This window comes from Canis lupus, chromosome 12 (genome assembly GCF_011100685.1).
Source record: "Canis lupus familiaris isolate Mischka breed German Shepherd chromosome 12, alternate assembly UU_Cfam_GSD_1.0, whole genome shotgun sequence".
In the NCBI taxonomy this organism is placed as follows: domain Eukaryota; kingdom Metazoa; phylum Chordata; class Mammalia; order Carnivora; family Canidae; genus Canis; species Canis lupus.
In genome coordinates, this window is record NC_049233.1 from 3739783 (window position 1) to 3754174 (window position 14392).

Below are 14392 nucleotides of genomic sequence, written 5' to 3' on the forward strand. Positions count from 1 at the left end.
CTGGAATGGTCCCAGGGATTTTCACCTTTCGGATGCTGATGGTAGATGAGTGACGTGGAGGGAATCACAGTGAGGAAATCCCTTAAAAAAAAAAAAAAAAAACAACAAAACCCTCAGACTGTTTAGAGGCCACATCCTACAGCCCAGCAAACGGAGCTGGGGCCTCAGTGCCTCCTCAGAGATCATCTTCTACCAATGTCATTGTAGAGGAGGGGAGGTAAGGTCCTTGAAATGAAGGTGGGGTTGGCCAGAGCAAATTTAAACATGCTATGAACCGGCTTCCATATTCTCTCTGATACACTTGGGTAGGCTAGAGCCACTTGCTTTATTTTTACAACAGTTCCCAACATCCTCAAATGCTCCTGACTTCCTTAAGCACATGGCAAACTGGCAGCTATCTTTCCTTCTTAGGAACTAACTAAATTTTACTTATTCTAACCATCTGCCTTTTCTTGGATAAACTAGTTTGAAAGTTTTCAGACCACAAAATAATAAAAACAGACCTGATGTGAAAAAACTGCACCACATACTGTTATAGAGTGGACCAAGTGTTTTACTAACCACTAAACACAACCGTGTGCTGCTGGGCCCTGGACTCACTCATGCATCTGTGTCCCGAGCAAAACATCTATGTCCATTTGTAGGTGGGAGTGACAGGGGGAGGTTCTCAGGGGCTAAACAAAACACCTGAAGCAAATGAGATTTTGGAGAGGAAGGTCCCCTTGGATTCTGAGCAAAAAATGCATAAGCTATGTGAGAAGCAGCAAAAGGGAAGGTCTGTCTGCAGGCTGTGGCTTCAATGGCTGCCATTCCCATTGGAGCTTCACGTTCTTGGGAGGAATACAAGCTGCCCACTTGCCTGAGCAAAGGCCCTTGAAGTCCTCCCTTCATTTCAATGCCTTGGAAGTTCTCCAAAACCTAACTTCAGATCTGTTCCCTGTGGAGGCTGTATGTGGGACAGACCCTTCTGGTTTGTGGGTGTCTTGACTATCAGCCTCTACCTTCCTAGGCACAAGTCATTATCTGTTACGCCGCTGGATCTTTAGATAATTTGTTAGTGATACATTTTCCCCAACAAAGAGGTTAGAGGCCAAGGTTTAACCCTGAAAAGCTTTTTTTCTCTCCCCCACAACGGGACAATAAAGAGCGTGACAGAGGCTACCATTTTCAAGTTGGGATTTATAGACAATCTCACTGGAAAAGTGGTTTCCTGAAGGTGGCACTTCACCCCATACTGGGGGTGGGGGCTGGGACATACAGTCTCAAGGCTGAGCACTGGGATTTAGCCATCTTGCTATTTCCCTAAGGAGGCCCAAAGACTTCCAATTTTGATCTAAATGCCTGATTGGGCCCTCAAGCCCACAACAATTTTACTAAATTGTCAAAATGTTCTCTGAAAGGTATACCCCAAAGATAACTTCCACAGGCAGTAGGCGATTTGGCAGGTAATTGTTCCAGAACCAGAATTTATGTTCCTTAAGTCAATGAATACAGTCTTCACATCTGGCCTGGCTGCAAAGTGTGTGGAAGGATGGGTAGCACATCAAAATGGTGAACTTGGAAAGTAACAATGCTACCGATTTTGTATCTTTTAAAGCCAACCTCCAGGGTTTTAGACACTTTTGGTGTTCTAGGGACCTCTTTGTGGGATTAAGAACTGAGACTGTAAACCAAAGGAAACCTAGAATTATTAAACAACTGATTGGTGGAGGAACAGAAGAAATGCCTGTCTACCTTTTAGATATTAATCTTGCTTTTTTTGTCGAAAGGCACTTTCTTCTCCAGCAGAATCCTTCCTGGTGTGAATTCTGAGTTAATGTAGCATCCCTCTGAGCTCCCCTTCAAGTGGACCGTCTCATTTTTTCAGACAACTAAAGCTCCATAAATCTTCACTATAAACAAAGCTTCAGGGGAGAGACATGCTTTTTCCACTTAGAAAGCTTCATATTGCAGACTCATAATCATGTGACTGTAGCCTCAGCTCAAGGAGCATGTCCAAATCCAACCAAATGGCATTCTTTCTTTGTTTGTTTGTTAATTTTTTAAGGGGACTAAGAGGACAAACTATTTGATGAATCTGAAGGTGAGAGGTATCATTTTCTCAAATGTTCTGATTAGGCTTCTCACATCCCCGAAAGGTTATCAGCTATGGCCAAAATGTGCAGCTGCCTTTGTAGGGGCAGAAGTAGAAGGCTTCTGGCCTTTAAAGGAGAGCCTAAAATCTTCAGCTTGCCAGGGACTGTGGTGATCTCAAGCCACCTAATCAACAGACAACAGTAGCTTTTATGGACTGCAGCCAATGCTTCCCAATTTACCACCTGAACATCTCAAGTGTCTCACTGCTTTAGGTGACATCTAAAGTGACATGGAAAAAACAGCTCTTCCAGGATGGCGAGGTCTCTGTTGCAAGGCTCACTCCCAAGAGGACAGAAGCTGGCCCTGGGCTGCTTTCCGGCCTATTCCAAGTGAAATGGGTGCCCGGATGGACCAGGGATGAGGTCACTAACATGGATAACTGCACAGCCTGGAAGCCCCACCACCCCCACCCTCTACCCCCCCGCCTTGAGGAAATGGGTTCCTCTCCAGCAGGGCTCAGAAGGAAAGACTGTCGCCTCAACTGGGCAGTATGACCCATGTAGCTTCAGGTCTGACCTCTTAGAGTTTCAAGAATAAGAACCACAGGGGCTGTTGCACTATTTCATCACCATTAGATAGTTTCACCCCAGAGCCTCTTGAGCAAACATGCCTCCTATTTGTTATAAACCCGTGTGGTATTTTCTCAAATGCAGATGGAACAGGACGAGGCTTGATCATCAGTTACAGCTAATCTCCATTTCCCTTAAAGCAAAAATTCGGCCCTCTGTGACTTCTCCAGGTAGTTCTTCTTATTCTAAATTTCCTCTCAACTAGTCTGGACTTCAAGAATAATTCAGGAATACTCAAATTCACACAGTTGTGGCAAAGATCCCGCTGTGATTATTAAATCCTTTTTGGGAACCAAAAGAAATGTAGCTTGGGCTATGCTGTTTTAAAAAAAGATCAGGTGGGGAGACCAGCAGAGGCATTACTCCAGCACTAAGTGGAAATGACAAGCACATCCAGCACGACATGTGAGCTGCACATCCGGATCTAGCAGAAGACACATTACTCCTTGGAAGAGAGGTTTGGAGTTGGGGGGCTGCTCCAATGAGCACTGCATGTGGGCAAGAGAAAGGGGAAGGAAGAGGAAGAATGGTTCTGTGTGGACATTTTTTTCTTCTTTTCAAAACAAAAGGTGATTTTTTTTTTCTAAGCTAGTCAAGGGACCTTATGTGGACTGACTCCTAACATCAAAACAGAAAATATGTGTAACGAAGGAACTTGACTGTATAGCAACGTGTTTACAAAACTGCTGCAGGACTCCCAGAGGGCAGTAGCCTGCTCTCCTCCCTAGAGCCTGCGAGAGGCAAGGCCTAGAGCTAGAGTGCACTGTATCCGGCCACGCAGAGGGTGGAAATCCTGCAGTGAAGCCACCTTCCAGGCCTTCTGTGGCCTCACAGGGGTGTTACTTCCATACTCTTTGATCCCTCCAGATGGCCTCAGCTCAGACTCAGCAGTGCGGGAGCCTTTTCTATGCAGGGCAGATGGGGCAGCAGACACTTGTAAAAACAAAACTGTCAATTTGTTAACTTTTCCATCCTGCTAGTTTAGCTACAAGAAAGATCAAGATTCCTATTTCATGTGCTACACCATTCTGGAAGGCTACAAAAAGTCGAATAGAGCTGACTCCTGGTAGTCCTTTCTCTTTCTTTCTTTCTCTCTCTCTCTCTCTCTCACACATACACACACACACAGTCCTGGTCCCAAAAGACGGCATGACCTCACTGATGCATTCCCAGTGGCTGCAAATTGATAAACTAAAAACAAAGTTTCATTTAAAAATATCCAATGCTATCTTTCTCTATTCTGAGCATGTTGGACTGTGATGGGCACCCTAGAAATAAACAGAATCCAGGACAGGCAAATTCACTGTGAGAAAGAAACTTTATGGGCAGCCCCAGTGGCGCAGTGGTTTAAGCGCCGCCTGCAGCCTGGGGCGTGATCCTGGGGACACAGGATTGAGTCCCACTTCGGGCTCCCTGCGTGGAGCCTACTTCTCCCTCCACCTGTGTCTCTGTCTTTCTCTGTGTTGCACATGGATAAATAATTAAAAAAAAAAAAGAAACTTTTTATCTGCCCTGTACCCCAGAAGCTGTTTGTGTCAAGCCTGAATAAGGGGAGTACTTGCAGAACTCATGGTAAATCGGTGTCAAAGAAATACTCCGCAAGTGGGATCATTTTTGTGCTTTCTTCCATTTCTCCTTGCTTTCTTTGGGGAAGCATATAATGGCTACCGCAACCGTGGTCTAAGTAATCCATCACAAAAGGGCGATGACTACACATCAGTGAAGATAGCCATGGTGTTATGGTGCCAGGGAGGGAAAAACACCAATCCCCACTCATCAGGATCCCAGTGCAACAGAAAATAGCACCAGTTTCAACAATTCTGGCGTTGGACAAAGCCTCTTTTTGTCAGTTAAGAAAGCATCCGCACAATCTCCCCAGTTAACTGCATTAATAGGATCCATTCATGTCACTGAAAAATACTTCTTGGCACAGTTCACTTTCCTGACCCAAGACGCCAACATCAATCCAAACTGGACTCGGTGGGGAATGTGTTGTGACACCAGCCCAGTAAAAACATCTTTAGATCATGAAAAAATGCACGAATTACTATTAACACTGCACTTCTCTTTTTAGGAGCACTGCCTGTTTTCCTGCAAAGTACTTTTGAAACAGATCGTAAAGGTAGAATTGAGCTGGAAGGATGTGTTTTTTGGATACTTAGTGCTTGGTTGAATTTATTACATTTTCTCCTTTACTCCTATGGACAGAAACTCCAAATGCTCTCAACTGGGCAACAAGCAGCAGGATGTTTGTTTCTGAGCAGGACATGCGAACAGTGGGCTGGTATTTAGACTCCAGTCCCATGTGCTGTTCCTGTCCACTGAGACCCTACTTGGGACAAATTCCTTTCCCAGAGGTAGGACAGTAACCTAAGGAAGCTGTGGGCACTACTTGTTGGTTCTGTGTCTCAAGACTGGGAGAGAAGATGAAACACAGCAGACAGCAAGATTTAAAGTTCACCGCAAGATTCCCCCAAAATGTTAAACATTGAATGACACAGGCCTACGTCATGCATACACATACATCTTCTAGTGGGAGGGAAGAGCAAAAGCTTTTCAAAATTTGAGTATTTATTAGAATTTTTAAATAAAGAGAACCACAATCTTAATTTCACATCTTGGCTATGTTTTGACAAAGGAGATGCCACTCAGAGTACAGCAACAAACTCCTGCCCTAGCCAGGGACTGATCAGTGTCAAACCAACTGGCCCCAGCCCTCCATCTCAAGACCCTTTCCTGTTTACTTCCCAACTAAACAACACGACTGGCAAATGAAGCCAGCATGAAGCCTGTATCAAAAACCAACACGACAGTTGCTAGTGACCAATGCTTATGTCGCTACTCTACTAAACGACTGAGCATTTTCCCATACCACTTCTCAGCAGACATCGAGACCTTCTGCATCCCAGCAGGAGACAAACTAAGTATTTCTGAGCATGCTCCATGGTGCAATTCCAAGTGCTGTAGCATTACAAAGATAAGCAAACACCTGAATTTTCTTCCTGTGTACTTTTCAGGAACTTAACATGGTTACCCAGGATGGGGAAAGGACCATACGCACACACTTGCCAAGTACAAGTTGGATGCTTCAGCACAAGGACAATATCCAGCTCAGCACGGTGTAAGGCATGTATGCACAAGGAGAGGCCATTGTCGGTGACAAGGAGTATTATGGAAAAAATTCCCACCAGCAGGACAGAAACAGTGCTTGAAGCTCCAGTTTTTTAGATAGTAATCCCAAGAATCCAGTTCAAATCCCTACTGTCAACACGTAGGGAAGGAATTCAATTTCTACCACTGTTTCTCCAGGTCTGAGCTGAGGCCATTTGCTGGCTTGGTAATAAAAAGGGAAATAGGTTTCTTCCTGTTTCTTTCTTGGCATGGAAACACAGCTTTCAGGAGAGAAGGCCATGAGTCCTGGGACTGCTACGAAGGTAGCTACACTCTTTCCGTACCCTATGTAACTACAGTCAGTGACTGGGAAAAGGGAGGACAGGAAAGCTTACCTAAACACTAGCATCAAAAACAAAAAGGGAAGTTAACTGTGAGGCTCTCCATTTTAGAAACACCCGAATTTAAAAAACAAAACCTTGAAAAATTAAACAGCTAAATTCCTCTTCTAAAAGTCATTTATTTACATATTATATGCCCAGTATATAATGTGTAGATAAATGTATCCTATGGTGGAAGTGACCAACCTACTGGACTCAATAGAGCATTACAGGACAAATTCTTGAAAGGTTTCATCTCATATTGGTATCTTTTAATAAAAAAAATTAAAAATCAAAGAAAAAATGTCTGGCCAGGGCTGGGGTGAGACAAACAGGAACACTTCAGAATCCAAGCCAGAGGGAAGGCTGTTTGTCTCTTTAGACAATTGTAGGGGTGTGAAAAGGAAGGGAGCAATCATGCACAAAAGTACTTACAAATTACATACCCACCCCCCACCCCCTCCATAAAAAGAGAAGAAAAAGCCCACTTAACACCAAACAGCAACACCATCAAGAACCCCTTTCTCTGCTGCCCATCATGCCTTATTTGGAGAGGAGGCCTGTGAGGAGAGGTGAAAAGAGCAAGGGAGGGAAGATCTGCACTCCAGTCTAGTTCCAATTTCCATTCCTCTTACGCGAAGTCTTCAGTCATCTGATGCCTGGCATGGAGCTCTGGGAAGAAACCGAGTACGTGGTGGCCACGACCGGGGTGCCATTGTTGGCTGAGTAGCCTTGCCTCAATGTTTCAAAATACGACGCCTGCACTGGTTTGTGATACTGCAGCACTTTTATGGCATCTTCTATTTTAAACCATTCCCTCTTCCTTCCTGTGGGGGCAGAGAGAAAAAGAAATGAGGGCAAAAGGGAAGCAGTGGCATGATTCTAATCTTACAACTTGGGAGAAAGTGTCGATGAAAACAAGAAGGCAACATCATCAAGACTTTAAAACCGTGCATCATAAAGGTATTTTTCCTCACAAGAGTATATGTTTCAAATACCATACAGCTGCCAATGCCCAAGAAAGGAAGACATCTGAGAAGTGAACTGTGTGAAATCTGCCCTCCAGGGAGAACCACTGCTCCTGGTTTCCTCTTGAGTTCCTGCGCCTCTGAGCCTTGCCCGGCTTGTATGGCAACACCTGAAGCCCAGCCAGCACCCCCCATCTTCTGCATAAATCAACACAAGAGTGAGCTTCTAGAATTACTAGGATGGCTGCTTTATAATCAGTTACTTATTTTATTTTATTTATTTTATTTTATTTTATTTATTTTATTTTATTTTATTTTATTTTATATTTTTAAAGATTTTATTTATTTATCCATGAGAGACATAGAGAGACTCAGAGACACAGGCAGAGGGAGAAGCAAGCTCCATGTGGGGAGCCGGACTCGGGACTCAATCCCTGGAACTGGTGATCATGCCCTGAGCCGAAGGCAGATGCTCAACCACTGAGCCACCCAAGTGCCCTTTCAGTCTGTTTTCTTTCCTTTTCGTGTTTAAGATCCTTTATTTTTTTCTCTTATAATAAAAGATCATTGCTTAATACTGGGAAAATGGAAGAAAGTGTAAAGAATATGATTAACACAACATTAGAAACCAGAAATGACTACTCTCAATAGCTCTGTGCCTTTTTCTTTCATCACATTTGAAAAAAACACTGCACTGAACAGCTATAACTGGGATCATGCTTTCAGATGCTTTAAATCCCGAGAAGCTCTAATAAGAGTGTTGTGGTTAGAATCCTGGACACTGGAGCTAATATCCTGGGCTCCAATCATATTGGTCAGTTTGGGGCAAGTTACTGAACTAGGTACTGAGCTGTGCCCCACCTTCCTCATCTATAGAGATAATAAATAGTATCTATCTCACAAGTCTGTTGTGAGGATTAATTAATATGTAAGACATTTGAACCATATGTGGCCCATAGTACATGCTATGAGTCTGCTTATTATTATTATTCCTTCTTTCTATTTCACACTGTTTCTTAAGTGCTCTTCTAAGTTATAAAAAATATGAGGGGCGCCTGGATGGATCAGTCAGTTGAGCATCTGAATCTTGATTCTGGCTCAGGTCCTGATCTCAGGATTGTGAGATGGGGCTATGCACTGGGCAGATGGGGCCTGCTTAGGATTCTCTCTCCCCCTTTCCCTCCCCCATCCTCCCACTCCCCCAGCATACACACACTCTCTTAAAAAAAATAAAATAAAAAAGCTTTATGTGCTTTTTCTTTCTTTTCTTTTTTTCTAAAGATTTTATTTATTTATTCATGAGACACTAGAAAGAGGCAGAGACATAGGCAGAGGGAAGAGAAGCAGGCTCCATGCAGGAGCCCAATGTGGGACTTGAACCTAGAACTCCAGGATCATGTCCTGAGTCGAAGGCAGACTCTCAACTGCTGAGCCACCAAGGCGTCCCTGTTTTTTCTTTCTTTTAACCTCCCAGAAGATGCCTAGAACTGAGATATTAGGAATAAAACACTGAACTCGGAAGGCCTCGTGTTATATAATGCCAAACTGTTTTCCAGAGAGGCCATCCCAATGCACAGTCCTGCTTGTGTGTGCTGGAATGTCATTTTTACCACACCTGCCAGCACTGCTACCTTTTCTTTTGTCATTGCCAATTCTTTAGGTGAAACTGAGAACTTTTTAAATTTTCATTTCAAATTTATTTTCATGTAGCTTTAATTAGTGTGTATATATACATATGTGTGTGTGTGTGTATGTGTATATATATATGTCTGTACCCTGCTTTCTTCATTCACCAACACTGACTCATAAGCACTTTGCCATGGTAGATCAGTTTTCATAAGTACATGTTTAACAGTTGTGTAACAGTCCATCAGATGAATGTACTCCAGAACACTTATCCTTCACTGAGGCATCAAATGTTTGAGACCCAATTTCTACCTGAAAAGGGCTCATCTGCAGGAAGGCTCATAGGCTTATTCTCCATATTTTAGATTATTTCAATATTTCAATTCTTGGAAGTAGTATAAGGTGAAAGGCTTGCTGGATATTAATAGAGCAATGGTACCTTGAAAATTCATATCACAAGTGTGTGACTCCCGCCTGACAGAGTGCTCTGAGGACAGGGCCATGCCACATTCATCTCTGTCTCCTTTTTAAGTTTTAGCACTAGCTGTCAAGGAGTCTATTTTTAATAAACCCCTCTGAATTTGTTTACTTAAGCATATTGCATTCTTACCAGATACAAAGCTGTTAAAAGCTGAAGGGCCACAAAATGCCCAGATCAGCAGTGTGAGGGGCATGGTGGCAAAGCACATACACACAATAAAGGAAAAGGTTTTAGCAAATGGATTTTATCCCATTTGCCAATTCATAACCAGTTTTTAAATTAATATTAAACTTTTCTAGAATATACTTTCCTACAGAGGTAAAAGATTAAACATGAAATCATTGAGGTTTTTAGTTCTAAAGACACACACTCCGTAGTAATCTGAGAGAGCAAAGAGAGTGGCTCCTTAGGAGAAAGGGAGGGGCACACGAAGGGGAACACGGCTGAACTGGAAACTGCTCCCACTACTCTGTATCTACGAAAGGGCTCTGGAGAGAACAGCTCACCCCACCAGGTCAGCAGCTTTCTCCAACAATATGAATAAACGCCTGACAAGGAACAACCAAGATCCTGCTCTCAGCTGGGGTTTTGTGGCCAGCAGCAGCCCTAGCATGGTGGAAGATGGTCAGTATCTGCTGAGGAGGGTCCAATTTGACTTGGGAAACAACTGTTTTTATTTTTACACGACACGTTTCTATTTGTTGACCATGTACCCACCTTCAGCTTCCTTTAGGACACTGCAAAACACTAATTTTCATTAAGTTCAAAATGGACATGCTTCTTTCATTAAACATGTCCTTCTATGACTTCTTTTATCTGGCTCATTTCTGGTTCTGGGTCATGACCTATTGTGTGGCAAGGGCCCTGTGGTGAGGAGCATTGTGGAGGCTATCTGGGGACAACTTACCAATGTTAACTGAATCTTCCCAGTCTTCCAGCACTTCTGTGACAATGAGCACATAGACATACGTTCTGTGCTTCCTCTCCTGGTTCTGAAGGGCAAAGAGAGGACAGAGGAAGAGCTTTCCCTTAGAGAGCTGAGATTACTTAAGTGAAACACACTTTTAGCCATATGTCCAGAGAGCTCAGACACAGGCATTCCATTTACTCTGAGTCGTCTTATAGTCACACAGGGAAGAGCACCAGATGACCTATCTGAAACATGCTGCACTTGCATTTCAGGTTGCGCTCTTTGGCTGGCCTTCTAAAGCCCAAGCTTTAATCTCTTTTTTCTTTCCCCTCACAGGAAGGCTGTGAGAAGGAAGTTTGCGACCACTCAAGAAAAAGGCACCCAGTAAATGTAACTCGCTAAAACACAAGAAAGAGAGGAGGCTGTGGGTGGGTGGGTGTTCCAGTAATGCAAGCAAGCTCATTATCTCATGCATCTCCCCTACTAACCTTGCTCATCTTTATTTCCCCATTTCTCACTACCTTCCACTTTCCTCCAAACTTCTATCCCAGCCTACTTCACTTCGTTGTTTCTTCCGCCTTTCAAGATAGTTACTTGATCTTCTTTTTCCTTCAATCTTCTCTACACTTCATCTCCCCTCCTCAAATCTTGGGAGAAGAGGAAGAGAGGTGGGGATGGGATAAACCATCCAGGGATATCTTGTTTGTGCTTCATAGCCACCGCCTTTGCTGTAAATTAAAGGTCCGTGGCAGTGCTGTGTCAAGCAAATCTACTGGTGCAATCTTCTCAACAGCATTTGTTTACTTCGTGTCTGTCATTTTGATAATTCTCACAGTATTTCAAACTCTGTCATTATTATATTTGTTACGGTGATCTGTGATCAATCATTTTTGATGTTACTTTTTTTTAAGATTTATTTATTTATTCATTCCGAGAGAGAGAGAGAGAGAGAGAGAGAGAGAGAGAGAGAGGTGCAGGCAGAGACACAGGCAGAGAGAGAAGCAGGCCCCATGCAGGGAGCCCGATGCGGGACTCGATCCTGGGTCTCCAGAATCACGCCCTGGGCTGCAGGCGGCGCTAAAGCACTGCGCCACTGGGGCTGCCCTTGATGTTACTAATATAACTGTTTCCCAGTGCCACAAACGACACCTATATAAGACAGTGAAATTAACAAATAAATTCCACTGACCCATCTCTCCCTGTCATTCTCCCTATTCACTGAGAGACAACAAAATTAAGATTAGGTCAATTAGGGGTGCCTGAGTGGCCCAGTCAGCTAAGCATCTGCCTTTGGCTCAGGGCATGGTCTCAGGGTCCTAGGATGGAGCCCTGCCCTGAGCATGGGGCTCCCTGCTAAGTGGGAAGTGTGCTTCTCCAGCTCTCTCTTCCTCTCCCCTGCTTGTGCACTCTCAAATAAATAAATCTTTTTTTTTTAAGATTTTATTTATTTATTCACGAGAGGCACAGAGAGTGAGAGAGAGAGAGAGAGAGAGAGAGAGAGGCAGAAACATAGGCAGAGGGAGAAGCAGGCTCCCTTAGGGAGCCTGATGTAGGACTCGATCCTAGGACCCCAGGATCACGACCTGAGCCAAAGGTAGCTGCTCAACTACTGAGCCACCCAGGTGTCCCAAATAAATAAAATCTTAAAAAAATTATTAAAAAAGGATTAGACCACTTAATAACCCTACAGTGGCCTCTAAATGTTCAAGTGAGAGGAAGAGTTAGTTGCATGTCTCCTACTCTACTTTATTTTTTTTTTCTTCAAATTTTTATTTATTTATGATAGTCACACACACACACACAGAGAGAGAGAGAGGCAGAGACACAGGCAGAGGGAGAAGCAGGCTCCATGCACCGGGAGCCCGACGTGGGACTCGATCCCGGGTCTCCAGGATCACACCCTGGGCCAAAGGCAGGCGCCAAACCGCTGCGCCACCCAGGGATCCCTCCTACTCTACTTTAAATCAAAAGCTAGCAATGATTTTTTTTTTTTTTTTTTTTTTTGCTAGCAATAATTAAGCTTAGCGAGGAAAGCATGCTGAAAGCCAAGATAGGCTGAAAGCTAGGCTGCTTGTGCCAGTTAGCCAAGACGAAAATGCAAAGGAAGAGTTCTTGAAGGAAATTAAAAGTTCTACTCCAGTGAACACATGCATGACAAGAAAGCGAAACAGGCTCACTGCTGATATAGAGATAGTCTGAGTGGTCTGGATAGAAGATCAAACCAGCCACAACATTCCCCTAAGGCAAAGGCTGGTCCAGAGCAAGGCCCTCATTCTCATCAATTCTGTGAAGGCTGCAAGAGGTGAGGACGCTGCAAGAGAAAAGTCTGAAGCTAACAGAGGTTGGTTTATGAGGCTTAAGGAAAGAAGCCATCTCTGTAACACAAAAGTTCAAGGGGAAGTGGCAAGTGCTGGTGGAGAAGCTGTAGCTTCCAGAAGATTCAGCTCAAATAATCCATGAAGTGGCTACATTAAACAACAGATTTTCAGTGTAGACAAAAGAACCTTATATTGGAAAAAAGTGCCACCTAAGACTTTCACAGAAAGGTCAGTGCCTGGCTTCAAAGCTTCAAAGGACAGTGACTCTCTGGTTAGAGGCAGCTGGTGATTTAAAGTTGAAGCCAATGCTCAATGAAAGTCCTAGTGTCCTCAAGAATTATGCTAAATTGACTCTGCTTGTGCTCTATAAATGGAACAAAGTCTGGATAATAGCACATCTGTTTCCAACATGGTTTACTGAATATTTAAAGCCTACTTTTGAGACCTCCTGCTCAGAAAAAGATTTCTTTCAAAATATTACTGCTCATTGACAGTCTACCTGGTCACCTAGGAGGTCTGATGAAGAGGGACAATGAAATTCATATTTTCATGCTTGCTAACACAACATCCATTTCACAGACTATGGATCATGGAGTCATTTCAACTTGCAAGTCTGATTATTTAAGAAATATATTTCATAAGACTACAGCTACCATAGATTGTGATTCCTCTGATGGATCTGGGCAAAGCAAACTGGAAACCTTCTAGAAAGGATTCACCACTCCAAATGCCATTAAAAACAGTGGTGATTCATGGAAAAAAGTAAAAAATATCAATACAAACAGGAGTTTGGAAGAAGTTGACCCAACTCTCATGAGGGACTTTGAGGGATTCAAGACTTGATTCATGTCATTATCTCAGTGTCATGAGATTGAGCCCCCCATCCAGCTCTGTGCTTAGCACTGAGTCTGCTTAAAATTCTCTCCATCTGCCCCCCTGCTCACTATCTTGCTCTCAAAAAAAAAAAAAGAAAGAAAGAAAGAAAAGAAAGTAAGAGAAGTCTAGCCTGAAGATGGGACTGAACTGCTGCTGCAATCTCATGATCAAACCTGAAGAGATGAGGATCTGCTTCTTATGGATGAGCATAGAAAGTAGTTTCTTGAGATGGAATCTACCCCTGGTGAAGATGCTATGATGATTATTGAAGTGACAACAGAAGATTTAGAATATTCCACAAATGTAATTGATAAAGCAGCAGCTGGGTTTGAGAACTGAGTCCCAATTTTTTTTGTTGTTGTTGTTTTTCTAAAAGATTTCATTTATTTATTCATGAGACACACACAGAGAGAAGCAGAGACACAGGCAGAGCAAGAAGCAGGCTCCATGCGGGGAGCCCGACGCAGGTCCTGATCCTGGGACTGGGATCTTGTCCTGAGCCAAAGACAGATGCTCAACTACTGAGCCACCCAGGTGGTCCCAGAGTCCCAATTTTAAAAGACGTTTGACTGTGGGTAAAATGCTATCAAATAGCTTCATCTACTACAGAAGAATTGTTCATGAAACAGAGTCAATTGAGGCAGCAAACTTATTTTAAGAAATTGCCACAGGGGATCCCCTGGGTGGCGCAGAGGTTTGGCGCCTGCCTTTGGCCCGGGGCGCGATCCTGGAGACCCGGGATCGAATCCCACATCGGGCTCCCGGTGCATGGAGCCTGCTTCTCCCTCTGCCTGTGTCTCTGCCTCTCTCTCTCTCTCTGTGACTATCATGAATAAATAAATAAAATCTTTAAAAAAAAAAAAAAAAAAAAGAAATTGCCACAGCCACCCTAATTCTCAGCAGCCATGACCCTGATCAGTCAAGTAGCCATTAACATGGAGGCAATATCCTCCACCAGCAAAAAAATAACATCTGAAAGCTCATGACAGTTAACATTTTTTAGCAATAAAGTACTTT

The 14392-nt window shown here is 43.4% G+C and overlaps 1 protein-coding gene across 1 annotated transcript in view; it reads right to left on the bottom strand.

The window, feature by feature from the left end:
• Positions 1–6480: 6480 nt before the first annotated feature.
• The window catches only part of NUDT3 (nudix hydrolase 3), a 119952-nt gene continuing 112040 nt past the window's right edge, over positions 6481–14392 (bottom strand). Inside the window, exons 4-5 of the mRNA NM_001252389.1 lie at positions 10179–10263; positions 6481–7023 (exon numbers count right to left, since the gene is read on the bottom strand). Coding sequence (NP_001239318.1) covers positions 6845–7023; positions 10179–10263 — 264 coding nt within the window. The 3' untranslated portion in view covers positions 6481–6844. The remainder of the gene's footprint in view (positions 7024–10178; positions 10264–14392) is intronic.